The sequence below is a fragment of the Mustelus asterias genome, chromosome 15 (assembly GCF_964213995.1).
Source record: "Mustelus asterias chromosome 15, sMusAst1.hap1.1, whole genome shotgun sequence".
In the NCBI taxonomy this organism is placed as follows: domain Eukaryota; kingdom Metazoa; phylum Chordata; class Chondrichthyes; order Carcharhiniformes; family Triakidae; genus Mustelus; species Mustelus asterias.
Window position 1 is genome coordinate 10,157,672 of NC_135815.1, and position 16,202 is coordinate 10,173,873.

The window sequence follows — 16,202 nt, forward strand, 5'->3', positions numbered from 1 at the left end:
CATACAGACACAGGGAGAGCGTGCAAACTCTGCAAAGGCAGTGACCCGAGCCAGGAATCGAACACGGGTCCCTGCGCTGTGAGGTAGCCGTGCTCCCCTTTAGACAATCCTTTAAAAAATTAGCAAAACAGATGATGCAAAACTCTCAGAAATCTTTGGAGGAATGGAGCAATTCCCTATTTCACACAGCCAGTTATCAGCATCAAGCACTCCAAAATCAGCTTCAACTGTAAATTAAAGAGACCTGCGTTTTGCAATGTATTGTAATTATTTATATACTGATATGTTCATAATGATGCAATCCTTTTATAGTTTTATAATTTGCTTTTATATTCATGATTGTCGATAACTTATTATGAATTATGATTGCTTCTTTCATTTCATCATCAGAATTCAGCACCTGCTGCATGATGCTTTGTCAATAAACTAACACTATTGCAAAGAAAACAAAGCAACTTCCTCTGTTTCTGAAGCTGCAAACACCACCTTCAGCTGCAACCGTGTCATGTTTTCCATTTCCCCCAAAACAATCTTCTCTCTGAGTGACGGTTACTTAACAGTGCCAAACAAAAGGATGAAGGGTTATCAGGTGTAGGCAGGAATGTGGAGTTGAGGTTCCAATCAGATCAGCCACGATCTTACTGAATGGTGGAGCGGGGCCGAGTGGCCTCCTCCTGCTCCTAATTCGTATGTTCGAACGTTCATAAGTTGCCCAAATTATCTTAAAACTGGAGTCTTCCAACCAACAAATGAAGGAGACTTTCAAACCATGATTCTGATCTGGCTACAGCTCAAGATGCAGCAGCAAGGAAGAGGTAACATAAGAACTAGGAGCAGGAGTAGGCCATCTGGATTTCGTGGACTCAGCTCCACTTACCCACCCGCTCACCATAACCCTTAATTCCTTTACTGTTCAAAAATGTATCTATCCTTGCCTTAAAACATTCAATGAGGTAGCCTCAACTGCTTCACTGGGCAGGGAATTCTACGGATTCACAGCCCTTTGTGTGAAGAAGTTCCTCCTCAACTCAGTCCTAAATCTGTTTCCCCTTATTTTGAGGCCATGCCCCCTAGTTCTAGTTTCACCTGCCAGTGGAAACAACCTCCTTGCTTCTATCTTATCTATTCCCTTCATAATCTTATATGTTTCTATAAGATCTCCCCTCATTCTTCTGAATTCCAATGAGTATAGCCCCAGTCTACTCAGTCTCTCCTCATAAGCCAACACTCTTAACTCCGGAATCAACCTAGTGAATCTACTCTGCATCCCCTCCAGTGCCAGTACATTCTTTCTCATGTAAGGAGACCAAAACTGTACACAGTACTCCAGGTGTGGCCTCACCAGCACCTTATACAGCTGCAACATAATCTCGCTGTTTTTAAACTCCATCCCTCCAGCAATAAAGGAAAAAATTCCATTTGGCATATGGAGTACAATGTTGGTAAATGTGAGGTCATCATTTTGGTAGGAATAACAGCAAAATGGACTAGTATTTAAATGGTAAAATATTGCAGCATGCTTCTGTGCAGAGGGACCTGGGTGTCCTTGTGCAAGAATCTCAAGGAGTTGGTTTACCAACGTTGTACTCCATCTGCCAAACCCTCACCCACTCACTCAGACTATCTATATCCCTTTGCTTTCAACTTCCTCTGCACACTTTGCTCTGCCACTCATCTTAGTATCATCTGCGAACTTTGACACACTAAGGTACACGGCAGCAGACCAGCAGTTCCAATGTGGGTAATTCTGTAGATTGCAGTGTCACAGCACCACCATTCATGAAGACAGAAGTGGAAACTAAGAGGCATTTGTGTATCTGGAATGCACTATCTGCCACAGCAGATGATGGAATTTGAATTCAATAAAAAATATCTGGAATAATGAATCTACTGATGACCATGAAACCATTGCTGATTGTCGGAAAAACCCATCTGGTTCACTAATGTCCTTTAGGGAAGGAAATCTGCTGCCCTTACCCGGTCTGGCCTACCTGTGACTCCAGTGGTTGACTCTCAACTGCCCTCCAAGTGCAAACAGGCCAGCAATGCCCATGTCCCACAGATGAATAAAAAAAAAGGTGGTCAAAGCAAATTCAGCTGTAACTTGCAAAAGGGAATTAGATATACACTTGAGAAAGAGAAATTAGCAGGGCTATGGGCAAAGAGCAGGAAGTGGGAATAGCTGAAAGCTCTCTCAAAAAGCTGACTTAAACAATGGGGCCAAAGGCCTCCTTCTGTGCTATGCGATTCTACAAATATGCCATCAGCAGTGACAGGATCTCACAAGCATGGAGGCCACAATCAGAATAAAGTGAATAAAGAGAACACTGTCTCCGCACAGACAGTGTCTGCATGGGTTTCCTCTGGGTGCTCCGATTTCCTCCCACACTCCAAAGATGTGCAGGTTAGGTGGATTGGCCATGCTAAATTGCCCCCGAGTGTCAGGGGAACTAGCTATGGTAAATGTATGGGGTTGTGGGGAAAGGGCCTGGGTGGTCAGTGCAGACTCAATGGGCCAAATGGCCTCCTTCTGCGCTGTAGGAATTCTATGATTCTATGAAGTGATAGAAAAGCTTGAAAGAAGGGGGTAACAGAAATAATGTGATGGAAATAGGCACAATGCAAGATGCTGCAGGAAGTAGGTGTGGCTCACCATCATCTTGATATAGACAAATATAATTACCAACATCAGGGCAGGTGTTGAGCCATGAACTGGCCAGATCCATAATGACCGGTCTTCTGATGCAGTCAAGAGCCATTTATTATCCTGAGTCCATCCAACACAATTCACTGCTCCATCTTGACCTGAATGAAAGCACAGAAGGAATAAGAACATAAGAACATAAGAAATAGGAGCAGGAGTAGGCCATCTAGCCCTTCGAGCCTGCCCCGCCATTCAATAAGATCATGGCTGATCTGACGTGGATCAGTACCACTTACCCGCCTGATCCCCATAACCCTTAATTCCCTTACCGATCAGGAATCCATCCATCCGCGCTTTAAACATATTCAGCGAGGTAGCCTCCACCACCTCAGTGGGCAGAGAATTCCAGAGATTCACCACCCTCTGGGAGAAGAAGTTCCTCCTCAACTCTGTCTTAAACCGACCCCCCTTTATTTTGAGGCTGTGTCCTCTAGTTTTAACTTCCTTACTAAGTGGAAAGAATCTCTCCGCCTCCACCCTATCCAGCCCCCGCATTATCTTATAAGTCTCCATAAGATCCCCCCTCATCCTTCTAAACTCCAACGAGTACAAACCCAATCTCCTCAGCCTCTCCTCATAATCCAAACCCCTCATCTCCGGTATCAACCTGGTGAACCTTCTCTGCACTCCCTCCAATGCCAATATATCCTTCCTCATATAAGGGGACCAATACTGCACACAGTATTCCAGCTGCGGCCTCACCAATGCCCTGTACAGGTGCATCAAGACATCCCTGCTTTTATATTCTATCCCCTTCGCAATATAGGCCAACATCCCATTTGCCTTCTTGATCACCTGTTGTACCTGCAGACTGGGCTTTTGCGTCTCATGCACAAGGACCCCCAGGTCCCTTTGCACGGTAGCATGTTTTAATTTGTTTCCATTGAGATAGTAATCCCATTTGTTATTATTTCCTCCAAAGTGTATAACCTCGCATTTCTCAACGTTATACTCCATTTGCCATATCCTCGCCCACTCACTCAGCCTGTCCAAATCTCTCTGCAGATCTTCTCCGTCCTCCACACGATTCACTTTTCCACTTATCTTTGTGTCGTCTGCAAACTTCGTTACCCTACACTCCGTCCCCTCCTCCAGATCATCTATATAAATGGTAAATAGTTGCGGCCCGAGTACCGATCCCTGCGGCACGCCACTAGTTACCTTCCTCCAACCGGAAAAACACCCATTTATTCCGACTCTTTGCTTCCTGTCGGATAGCCAGTCCCCAATCCACTTTAACACACTACCCCCAACTCCGTGTGCCCTAATCTTCTTCAGTAGCCTTTTATGGGGCACCTTATCAAACGCCTTTTGGAAATCCAAAAACACCGCATCCACCGGTTCTCCTCCATCAACCGCCCTAGTCACATCTTCATAAAAATCCAACATGTTCGTCAAGCACGACTTTCCCCTCATGAATCCATGCTGCGTCTGATTGATCGAACCATTTCTATCCAGATGCCCTGCTATCTCCTCTTTAATAATGGATTCCAGCATTTTCCCTACTACAGACGTTAAGCTGACCGGCCTATAGTTACCCGCCTTTTGTCTCCTTCCTTTTTTAAACAGCGGCGTAACATTAGCCGTTTTCCAATCAACCGGCACTACCCCAGAATGCAACGAGTTTTGATAAATAATCACTAACGCATCCACTATTAATGAATGAATGTTGGTCGCACTATAAGAAAGCAGCTGAATTATAAAGGCTATAAATAATGCATATTGGGAGGCAAAATGATAATATTATTAAGTGTCATTGTGGACTAGACCAAAGTTATTTCTTCCCTGGATTCTCCCCAATCCTTAGCAACATCTTCTCGAAAAACTTTAGCACAGGGGCTTCTCTGAAAGAAATGACGAGATGCCTCTACCATTTCAGGGTCGTACTAATGCAGTACATCTGCCTAATTTTACAATACAACTCAAAGAATGAGCCTCGGAACGTTCTACTCCAAGAGCCTGATGATTCTGTTCTTGCAAAACAAGACTTCAGAGAAGCATCCCCAAAACGCTGTCAGAGTTTCTGAATCCCACGCTCACACTCTTTAATTTATCATTCACTGAGGCCTTGCAAACCTTTGGTCAAATTGTTTATGAAAGAGACAAGGTGCACAAGCCATGATTACAAACTGCTTTCTAGCACTTCTGTGGAAAGGGACAATGCAAAACACAAATCCAACGAATGCAATTTAGTTTTGAACAGACCTGTACAAAATATCAGTGAAAGGCTATACACACGTTAAAGGATACACATTTAAAAAGTGAGTTTATGATTATATTAGTCCGTGTTTATTTAATCTGCATAAGTAAAATAGTTTGGTTTTCAGTGCTGATGCAAGTTTTGTAGAGTTTCAGTGCTGCCCTCTTGTGTGCAGAATTATATGACTGAAACAATGGGATTAGATATTTGAAGAGCTTTGTTTTCCATTACTGACAATGAGCTTGTATTATCTACCATTCATTCTCTGAAATAATTTGCTGATTCAATCAATTTGTTTTCCTAAGCTAATAATGGGATGTGCAGGCATTGCCACATTTGCCTGCAACAGATCCTCAAACGGAGACATTAGACAGTGGCTGTGTTTTTATTAAGAAGGATCATAGGAACAGTCCCTACACTGATGGTGTGCCCATGATGTCAGCAGTAGGATGTTGACCAAGCAGTGATGACATGTCCAAGTTACAATGCTGTATCATTTGAATCACAGAATCATAGAAACCCTACAGTGCAGAAGCAGGCCATTCAGCCCATCGACTCTCCGATGGAGCATCCCACCCAGACCCTAGCCCCATAACCCACGTAGTTACCCTGCTAATCCCCACTGGCTTACACATCTTTGGATGCTTAGGGACAATTTAGCTTGGCCAATCCACCGAACCTGCACATCTTTGGACTGTGGGAGGAAACCGAAGCACCCGGAGGAAACCCAAGCAGACACAGGGAGAACGTGCAAACTCCGCACAGACAGTCACCCAAGGCCAGAATTGAACCTGGGTCTCTGGCGCTGCGAGGTAGCAGTGCTAACCACTCTGCCACCGTGCAGCCCTGGTGTTCCCATGATATTGTTGTTCTAGTCCTTCTTAGAGGTCACCGGGCTGAGAGGAGTCATATAAAATTAGTGAAGGTACTGAGAAAATGGGAGAGGGAGCTAAAAAAATTTTGTCTGATTGGTGAACAAGAGTTCAGGTAGGGATGGGCAGGTATCAGTTTGGTTAAAAATTGCCCAAATGTTATTGAACTTGGACATGCAGCCTCAGGGAATGAATACCTTTCTGAGGGAAATTCTAACAGATTTTACTTTGAACACAGATGACAGATCTTGCTCTGGGAAATAATCTTGCGAATGCAGCTAAATATTTGTATCAGTGGCCTTCAAATAAAGGACAAATGTTTAATTTGCTTCCCTGCAGTTTCTTCCTTTGCCACTTCAGCAGAGGCGTTAACTTATCTGAAACAAATGGTTTCAGACTGTGGGAGAAAGAGAGAGAGGAATTCAGAGTAAACACATTACAGTCTGTCTTCTGACAACCGCACATTAGATTGCCTCTAACACATGAGAACAGTTTAAGTGTTGGGAAACTGACAACACTCATTATGAAGTTAAATGCTTCTCCCTGGTGCTGGGGAAGACAAATCAAATGCCCGTATGAAATCTGTGCACAAAAAAGTCAATTGGAGAGCAGAAATATACTGACAATTATTACAAGGTTTCAAATAATACAATAATAGATAACAAAACATCTTCAAAGCCTATTTTAGAACTTTTAAGTCATAATCTTTTTACAGTTGTTACCTTTAAAGACAGTCGGGGATCCGGTCAGTGAGGAATTATAAACCAGCATGGATTTGTCAGCCAATCCAACAGCAAGCAATCTTCCATCCCCTGTAAGATATCATTAAATCAGAGGCTGAGGAAGTGTCAGAGATTTACTGCTGGGTAAAAGTTATTGTAGTGTCCAACTACTGGTTACAGCAATTGACAGTCATTTTTGTTTTCCTAGACAGTTGAATACATAATATGAATACTACACACCTGACCAACCAACCTACACGCATGATCCACGCAGATGCTTTTTTAAATTTGGATTCACCTGGCTGTTGTCCAGGTAATAGGTAGTGTTCCACGTGCAGGCTTTTTCATTAGATTTATGTTTGCAAATTCATCAAATTAGACAGTTTCAAAGGATAAGCATCAAAAATAATATTTGTACAAACTGAACAAAAGGTATATTTGATTTAGTTTAGAGCGGCATGGTGGCACAGTGGTTTAAGGGCAGCACGGTGGCACAGTGGTTTCAGGGCAGCACGGTGGCACAGTGGTTAGCACTGCCGCCTCACAGCGCCACGGACCCGGGTTCGATTCCGGCCTCGGGTCACTGTCTGTGTGGAGTTTGCACATTCTCCCTGTGTCTGCGTGGGTTTCCTCTGGATGCTCTGGTTTCCACCCAGTCTAAAGATGTGCAGGTTAGGTGGATTGGTCATACTAAATTAACCCTGTCAGGGGATTAGCAGGGTAAATATGTGGGGTTACGGGAATAGGACCTGGGAGGGATTGTGGTTGGTGCAGACTCGATGGGCCGAATGGCCTCCTTCTACACTGTACAGATTCTAGTTGAAAGGCGGCTCTTGCTTGGCACAAGCTAGTCCCAAGCCAGTTATTTGCACCAGTTGATGCCCACTCACCTGCATTAATCCACACCCACTCACCTGCACCAGTCCACGCCTACTCCCCTGTATAATCACATGCCCACTCACCTGTGAGTATTCAATGGCCAATCACCAGCTGCCATCTGCCAGTCGTGAGTTCCCAGTCCCAATCCAGCTGCCAGTCTCCAGTGTCTGGCCGGCAGTCAGCACAGAGTGGTGAGAGGCTTCAGGAGATACGGTTTATACAGGCACTGTGGTTACAGTCAGTGGCAGCAGCACTGATACAATTGCCAACAATAGCAAGCTACTGAATTAATATAGAGGTGGCACAGAAACAGGAAAAACTGCACAACGTTGCAATTAATAGATCCAATTCCTTCTGTAAAAGCTGGCTATCAGCATTGCTGACTCTCCGGCTTTCAATGCTGGCAGCAAATTTTGCACTTTACACATGGCCTGGGTACAGGCTTGCTGCAATAGATGCAAACTTTGATCATACTCCTGGTGTGGCCCAGTTCATGGATGTCTTGTGATTCTTGCTGCAGATTCTGGGTCATTGTTGCAGCATTATTGACCCATGTTGCTTTCTGAAACAAGCGGAAACATACTTAACCTGCTTTCATACACAAGCAAAACTCATCCCATCAATGTTCGAATGCACAATGTTATCAAAGATCTTGGGAGATTTCTCAAAATGTCACCACCGTTTGAAGTTAAACTACAGTTGGCATTAAGTTGAAGCAATGTTAGACTATCTTCCTCAGGTGATATTACCAGAATGCAATGTGTTGGTGGTCTTTACTCAGCAGTAAATTGTTGTTGTTGTGATATGAAGAAAGCACCACACCTACATGCAATTGTAGTACAATTGGGCCATGAAATGCAGACAAGTAAACGACAGAACGGGAAAGTAGTGCTTTGCATTTCAAGCTTTTTCTCCTCAAGTAATACTATAATTTGATTTGATTTATTATTGTCACATGGATTAACATAGTGACAATATTGTTTCTTGTATTGTTTCTTGCGCACTATACAGATAAAGCATACCGTTCATAGAGAAGGAAAGGAGAGAGTGCAGAATGTAGTGTTACAGTCATAGCTGGGGTGTAGAGAAAGATCAACTTAATGCAAGGTCGGTCCATTCAAAATTCTGATGGCAGCAGGGAAGAAGCTGTTCTCGAGTTGGTTGGTACGTGACCTCAGACTTTTGTATCTTTTTCCCGACGAAAGAAGGTGGAAGAGAGAATGTCCGGGGTGCGTGGGGTCCTTAATTATGCTGGCTGCTTTGCCGAGGCAGCAGGAGGTGTAGACAGAGTCAATGATAGGAGGCTGGTTTGCGTGATGGATTGGGCTACATTCACGACCTTTTGTAGTTCCTTGCAGTCTTGGGCAGAGCAGGAGCCCATACCAAGCTGTGTTACAACCAGAAAGAATGCATTCTGTATAAAGTAACCCATGAGAGGTAACTACTGTATCCCTTCTCTGTATCCTAACTGGGTTCATCTCATCTGGTCAAACATCTGTCAGCTCCAGAATATTTGCATTGAAAGGAAGGCAATGTGGAATATATTCCATCCAGAAAGTGACATTTGCACTTATAAAACAGACCCAGTATTTTGGATATGTCACAGGAAACAACTTGATTTTGGTCTGTGACAGAATCATCCTGTAATTCCCCCATATCCCCCACATCATCTTCATTTAGCAGGAACATATTGCCATAACATATTAGTACGATTTTCCACTGCAGTCTGCTGTATATTTTAATGACAAGGAATTGGCAAAATGTAAATTACCGCACGTTATAAATACTGATAACTTGTTGCAGTAACCTTGAGCTGGATTTTATGTCCACAGGTAAAATACGAATGGTGGCATCTTCCTGCCCACGACCAAGTTCTAAAGCTTATTTATTTATTAGTCACAAGTAGACTTACATTAACACTGCAATGAACTGTGAAAATCCCCTAGTCGTCACACTCCAGCGCCTGTTCGGTTACACTGAGTGAGAATTTAGCACGGCCAATGCACCTAACCAGCACATCTTTCAGACTGTGGGAGGAAACCGGAGCACCCGGGGGAAACCCCCGCAGATGTGGGGAGAAGGTGCAGACTCCATGCAGACAGTGACCCAAGCCAGGAATCGTACCTGGGTCCCTGGCGCTATGAGGCTTCAGTGCTAACCACTATGCCACCGTGCCGCCTATGCATATGCTAGGTGAACAGCCTATCAGCAGCCTGCCCACCATATTCAAATAAATAATTAAAAGTCAATTCAGCTTGTTAACAAGCCAATTGACCCATTCAAAATAAAAGAAAAATGCTGCGGATGCTGGAATCTGCAACAAAAACAGAAAATGCTGGAAAGACTCAACCGGGCTGGTAGCATCTGTGGGGAGAGAAACAGAGTTAAAGTACAAGTCTGTGTGACTCAGCTCTGAAGACGTCATAAGGACTCGAAATATTCTACTCTCTCAGATGCTGCCAGACCCGCTGAGTTTCTCCGGCAGTTTCTGTTTCAGACCAATACAATATGCTGCCTATGCCATAATGCTGTTGGCACAGGCAAGCAGCTGGAGTGAAGGTTTTGTAAAGGCAGGAAGGAGGGAGGAGAGGTGGTTACACATCATTCATGGAATACCCTTTGCACATCAGGACCATCTCCTTGCTATATGTTCCACCTGACCTCCAAAACAGCCCTTTCCCTGAGCTACTCAATCCCTCCCTGTCTAACTTACCTAGGTTCAGACATCATGGCTGCCTTCCTCTTGGGCCTACTTACAGTCCCAGCAGTGCCCACAACTGAGCTCTGACGCTGTTGGCACTGCTGGACCTGCCGGCCAATTAGATTTACCGGTAGCTCCCGAGGATTGGACTTCCTCAGACTCTGGTGGAGAAGTCCCTCTCACACCTTGGTTCACCCACCAGCAGTGTGTCCTCGCTGAGAGACTGGGGCTTCTTTCCAGCACCTTTCTGGTGCATTAGCTGCTGGCCAACTGGGGGAAGTGGAGGGTAGGTGGCGTGGAGGGGGGCGGAGCAATCCGCCAACCCCCCTTAAAACCCAGCCCCTTATTCTTCATGAGAGATTTCATTAGGTGCAGAAGATTAACAGTGGCACCCTTTCTGAAGCCTCATTTTAGTTCAGCTAAATCAGCACAAACCTCGTTGGTAATGTCAAGACCTTTGAAGAAAATGAAGACTCAAGAATCAAATACAATAAAGATTAAAGAAGTTTGGATAAAATAAAGTTTGAAGAATGGGACAAAAGAGGAACTAGTGAGAGGGCAGTTGTCTGGAGGGTTTTGATATGCAAAGTGGCTTGGCAGCTGGAAAACTGGAGGAAAAAATGGAGTACAGAATTTTAGGTGTTAAAACTATAGAAGAAGCGAGTTCAAAGTGGAGATGTAAGATTATAATTTACATCTATATGCTAACAGTCTGGCCCAATGAATTGTTTAGATAAAATAATACTAAAAAGTAAAACAGTATATCAGTGGCAGGGTTAGTTTCAGAGAAGGAGAAGAAAATAGCTGTAAACAGTCACGATCACAGCCACACCCAGCTAGGAAGCTGATTTCTCCCAAAGCACAGAATTCTAGGCTCCAAGCAGCTGTTTGAAACCCTCATAGAAACTCTACGCTGAACAGACGAAAAACTGGTTTAACTTGAAGATAATTTGCGAGTGGTAACTATTTGCAGGATTTACTTTATATATGGGATGTTGATTTGGAGCAAAGGACTTTTCTCAGAGTTCAGAAATATAGATAGAAAGTCCGGGGGATAATAAGGTAAAGTCGCCATAATCCCAGATGACCATAGGCTGCTTTCCCCTTTCAGGGGGAGAGCTGACTGGTGGCGATTTAACCCAATTCCATAAGATACTGGGTATGTATAGCCTTTATCTTGGTTAAATGTACCTTTTCTAGGTATTGTGATTTTCTTCCTTTTGTGTTTTCATTTAAGTTAATAAACATTCTTTTATTTGAAAGCTAACAACAAAACTTTTCCTCACTAGTTTGCATATCTTTCCTCACATTATACCAAATTGCAAAATGCACATTTAAGAACTAATGTTCCAAGTTACCCTTCTGCGTTTTGGGACACCCTTGCATTTAACATTAGTGGAATTACTAACAGTATGATTAAATAGATCACTTACTAATCTAGCTGAGTGAGTGGGAAAGTGAATCAAAATGTTAATCTGATATACTTGTGCATCCTGGTTAGTGAAACAACTTCTTGAGACAGGTTGTTCTCCAGTTATGCAATGCACGCTTCCACTTAAATAGTTCTGCCGAATATGCAAGCGGTTTCAGAATTTCTGCACCACATTATCAATGAGTGTTAGTGCTGGGAATGGAATCTAACAATTCCTGATACTCAATATCAGCATCAAGCAATCCTAGTTCAAAGCTATTTGCAGAATAAAGCTCTAACTCTAACCTCACCCAAAAATGTGACTCAGTCCCCACCTGAGATAAAAGCAACCTACTGTACCAGTGCAACAATTTTTCTACTTTCCATTGTTAGATATCCATAGCCATAGTGGAGAGAACCAAACCCCACAGGGAATTGGATTCAGAGTTTCAAACATTTTAATTCAAATTCAATTCTAGGAAACATTCTCTGTGTTCTCCAATCATGCCGTACCTGAGTATTGGATGCAGCACACGGGTGTTGGTTGGTTTGAAACAGCAACTCGTGCATGAAGTTTGCTTGGTGCCAGGCTGTCCAGAGGGTATTCTTTGGTAACTCCCCTATAATAAATCAAAGCACTGAGACTTAGCAACAGGGCTTCAAATGGAAATACAAGAATATTTTCAATTGGTTAAACTTGTTCTCATCCTTACTGGGCACAAACACCACTTTGGGTGGGACACAAAGCCTGCACAATTGAACTTTCACAGAACTGATCATTGGGTGTGCCATAGAGAAAGTCGGTGAAAGCGATTCCATCTGTGTTGCATCTGTGTCCACGCTCAATTTCACCCCAATGCATTGTACAAAAACAGCACTGGTCATCACCATACAGCTGAACTGAAACATTGCAGATCTGCACTCTCTCCTCTCCTTCTCTATGAATGGTATGCTTTGTCTGTATAGCGCGCAAGAAACAATACTTTTCACTGTATGCTAATATTTGTGACAATAATAAATCAAATCAAATAGCAATCATTACTAAAGAGGGGAGTGGGGAGGCTCCCCTTATTTTAAGTATTTGTCATGCTACCTTTTCTTCAGAGGTCGGGAAATACATCTGTTTGCGGATGGGTGGTGAGATGAGAAATTTATGCTTTTTAAAATAACCCCCCACCCCCCTCCCCCACCGTCTCCTGTCCGTAATGGAAATTGGGAACTCAAGTCCAGGATCACCCATTTGAATTTGACCTGATCCCTAACAGAGGAAAATTCAGAACTCCGACACTCATGAAACTTCCCATAAAATCAAATCAAATCCTATTTTTTAAAATGAAGTTATTGAAATGCTGTTTTCTAATGATAAAGAGCTTGCTTTACATTTGTCATTCGAGACAGATAGTTTGCATAACAAATTCAAAAACACCACATTAAAAATATGTACATTGTGCTTGTAATTCCATGTTAAAACACTTGATCTGGAATATTGGGAGGGATGGTTACAAACAAGCAGCAATGGATTCAATACCATTCTTCACAATTGCACAATAACCCAATCTTTTTGCATGCAGATTTCAGAAATTAAGAAGACTCCCTTGTAGATGGTTTCCTTACTTCAGACTACTATTTTTCTCCTTCTTCACTGAGTTGCTCGATCTTGAGGGATTTACCTTTGGTGCGAACATGTTCACTCTGCAAAAAAAAAATTAATATTGTTGAATCGGTATCAAAAGTTGTATACCACTTATTTCAATGGATCAACATTTAAATCGTTTAGAAATTGACTTTTGGACTAATTATTCAGCAACTGATGTGGATGGATTGTACACTTAGGACTAGATATTCATCCGAAAAAATGTTGAAGTGCACAGACAGCAGTAGAAACAGCTCTTGAACTAGTTTGTTCAAATATTTGGGGCTGAACTTCCACAGCCTTGCTGATGTGCTTCTGCCATGACAGTGACTGGTGTGGCACAAGAGCACAAGAAACGGTTTGACCTCAATACCATAGGTCCTGACCTTGCCTAGAAGTTTATTCAAGCTTTATTGGGGGGAGGCGGGGTTGAAACTCTGTCCAGCAGAAGCGAGAATACTGATGCAAAAGAAAAGTTTAAAATGTATTTATCAGCGTCACAAGTAGGTTTACATTAACACTGCAATGAAGTTACTGTGAAAATCCCCCAGTCGCCACACTCCGGCACCTGTTCGTGTACACTGAGGGAGAATTTAGCATGGCCAATGCACCTAACCAGCACGTCTTTCGGACTGTGGCAAGAAACCAGATCACTCAGAGGAAACCCATGCAGAAACCCATGGGAGAACATGCAGACTCTAAGAGCAGTAGTAGTGAGCTGACATGGAAGAAAGATCTTGCCAGCTCTGTGGTGTGGATTTTACTTTTTCCAACAGTCACTGCATTGCGGCATCACCAATTTCAGTGCTGGCAAAGTACAAGATACCAAAATACCTTCATTTTTACATAATTTTGATCTCTGGTTCCAAGCAACAGTGGTATCATCAGGCAGGCTGAGCTGCTAATCACATTGAAGAATTCCCAGACAGAAAACCAGGAAGTAACAAGTAGTCATTATCATCCACTTCTTAAAATTTTACAGAATGTAAAACAAAGATTGAGATGTACAAATGGGATTAAGGTAGAGGTCGAAGTATCGTAAACAAACAGACTAAATGCTATGAGGTTTTTTGCATGGAATGGAGAAATGATTTTTTCAGGCCCAAAGAGGTTGTTCAGTAATTACAACTTAGACGTATATAAAAACCCAGTTACACTTCATTCAAAAAGATGTAACTTTTTCATAGATATTCACAGAGAGAGTAAAAGTGTAAAAAGTAGCAGTTCAGATCAAATCAGCGCTTTCTAATTGATTTCCATCTTCAAGGACTTCCATAGCATTCCCTGTGGAGGAGTGAAGAATCAATTACATGGGTTTCCATCATTTAACTGTGCACCTTAACTGTGCACAGTTCCGGTCACCCTAGTATAGAAAGGATTTTATTAAACTACAAAGAATGCAGAAAAGATTTACTAGGGACTTGATGGTTTGAGTTATAAGGAAAGGCTGGATAGACTGGGACTTCTTTCTCTGGAGCGTAGGAGGCTGAGAAGTGATCTCATAGAGGGGCACAGATCAGCGAGACAGTCAATATCTTTTCTCAAAGGTAGGGGAATCTAAAACTAGAGGGCATAGGTTTAAGGTGAAAGGGGAGATACAAAAGGGTCCATTGCCATTTCCAGGATCTTCCACCATTAGGGGATCTACAACATGTATAGACAAGTGTATTATTATGCACATTACCAGCCATTGACACTGAGCCAGTAATCCAGAGATCCAGGATAATGCTCTGGGTTTGAATCTCCCCACGACAAATAAATTCCGTAAAAGTCTGGAATTAAAAGGACTTGTTGTCAAGGGCAGTCACTCTCACCTCACCTTCTGGCATTCAGCTCCTTTGACCATGTTTGAACTAAGGCTGCAATGAGGTCAGGAGCTGAGTGACTCTGGTGGAACACAAACTGAGCATCAGTGAGCAGGTTGTTGCTCAGTAAGTGCCACTTGATAACGCTGTTGATGATCCCTTTACTGATGATCGAGAGTAGATGGATGGGGTGGTAATTGGCCAGGTTGGATTTGTCCTGCTTTTTGCATTCAGGACGTGCCTGGGCAATTTTCCACATTGCTGTCTATTTGCCAGTGTGTAGCTGCACTGGAACACAAACTGGCCAGGGTGCGGCAAGTTCTGGAACACAAATCTTCAGGACTATTTTCAGAATATTGTCAGCATATAGTACAAATAGTGCTGCTTTTTCAAAATAAAACTATAAAACATTCAGATAATACCCAGCCCACCACTTTGGCAGATGATAGAGTCTTTCCATAATCATTCTCCAACCGGTCCTAGATGAATCACCCTGGGGTTTAGGGCATGCCATCGGTGCAGATAGATCCTCTAAACCATAACCAAAGTGTAGTTGGGTCCTGCAACAGTGGAAAATCCCAGCTCAAGGTGCTTGATGAAACTTACTTCAAACATGCAGACTACGTTCACAGTGACTCTTACCTAGGTGCTGAGGTGTAGCCAGAAGATTTCACTTTGGTATGAAACACGACCGGCTTGTCTTTAATACTGCTGGCAGCTAGTTCCAAAAATTCAAAATATAAACAACGTGTTATATTTTGCAAGTGTTAAGCCACAATTGTCTTTTGCATCAATAGTGATTGAAGAAATACCGTAACTTGCAATATGCATAAATGAATAAAATAGCTGGTAGAAAAGTGTTACTTAATAAGGAGCCATTTATAGCACCTAGGATGGGCAGCACGGTGGCACAGTGGTTAGCACTGATGCCTCACAGAGCCAGGGACCCGGGTTCGATTCCCGGCTTGGGTCACTGTCTGTGTGGAGTCCACACGTTCTCACCATGTCTGTGTGGGTTTCCTCCAGGTGCTCCGGTTTCCTTCCACAGTCCAAAGATCATAGACTTGCTGGTTAGGTGCATTGGCCATGCTAAATTCTCCCTCAGTGTACCAGAACAGGCGCCGAAGTGTGGCGACTCGGGTATTTTCACAGTAACGTCATTGCAACGTTAATGTAAGCCTACTTGTGACGAATAAATAAACTTTAAGCAAAATAATAGCAACTTAAAAAGGCGATGCTGCAAAGCATAAACAACATTCTGATAACACGTATTGT

At 43.0% G+C, this 16,202-nt stretch overlaps 1 protein-coding gene across 1 annotated transcript in view; it reads right to left on the reverse strand.

Annotated features, from left to right (window-relative positions):
• Window positions 1-16,202, reverse strand: part of wdr27 (WD repeat domain 27) — a 411,108-nt gene that overhangs the window by 364,775 nt on the left and 30,131 nt on the right. Inside the window, exons 14-18 of the mRNA XM_078230640.1 lie at window positions 15,570-15,645; window positions 13,104-13,181; window positions 12,003-12,109; window positions 6,499-6,588; window positions 2,684-2,805 (exon numbers count right to left, since the gene is read on the reverse strand). Coding sequence (XP_078086766.1) covers window positions 2,684-2,805; window positions 6,499-6,588; window positions 12,003-12,109; window positions 13,104-13,181; window positions 15,570-15,645 — 473 coding nt within the window. The remainder of the gene's footprint in view (window positions 1-2,683; window positions 2,806-6,498; window positions 6,589-12,002; window positions 12,110-13,103; window positions 13,182-15,569; window positions 15,646-16,202) is intronic.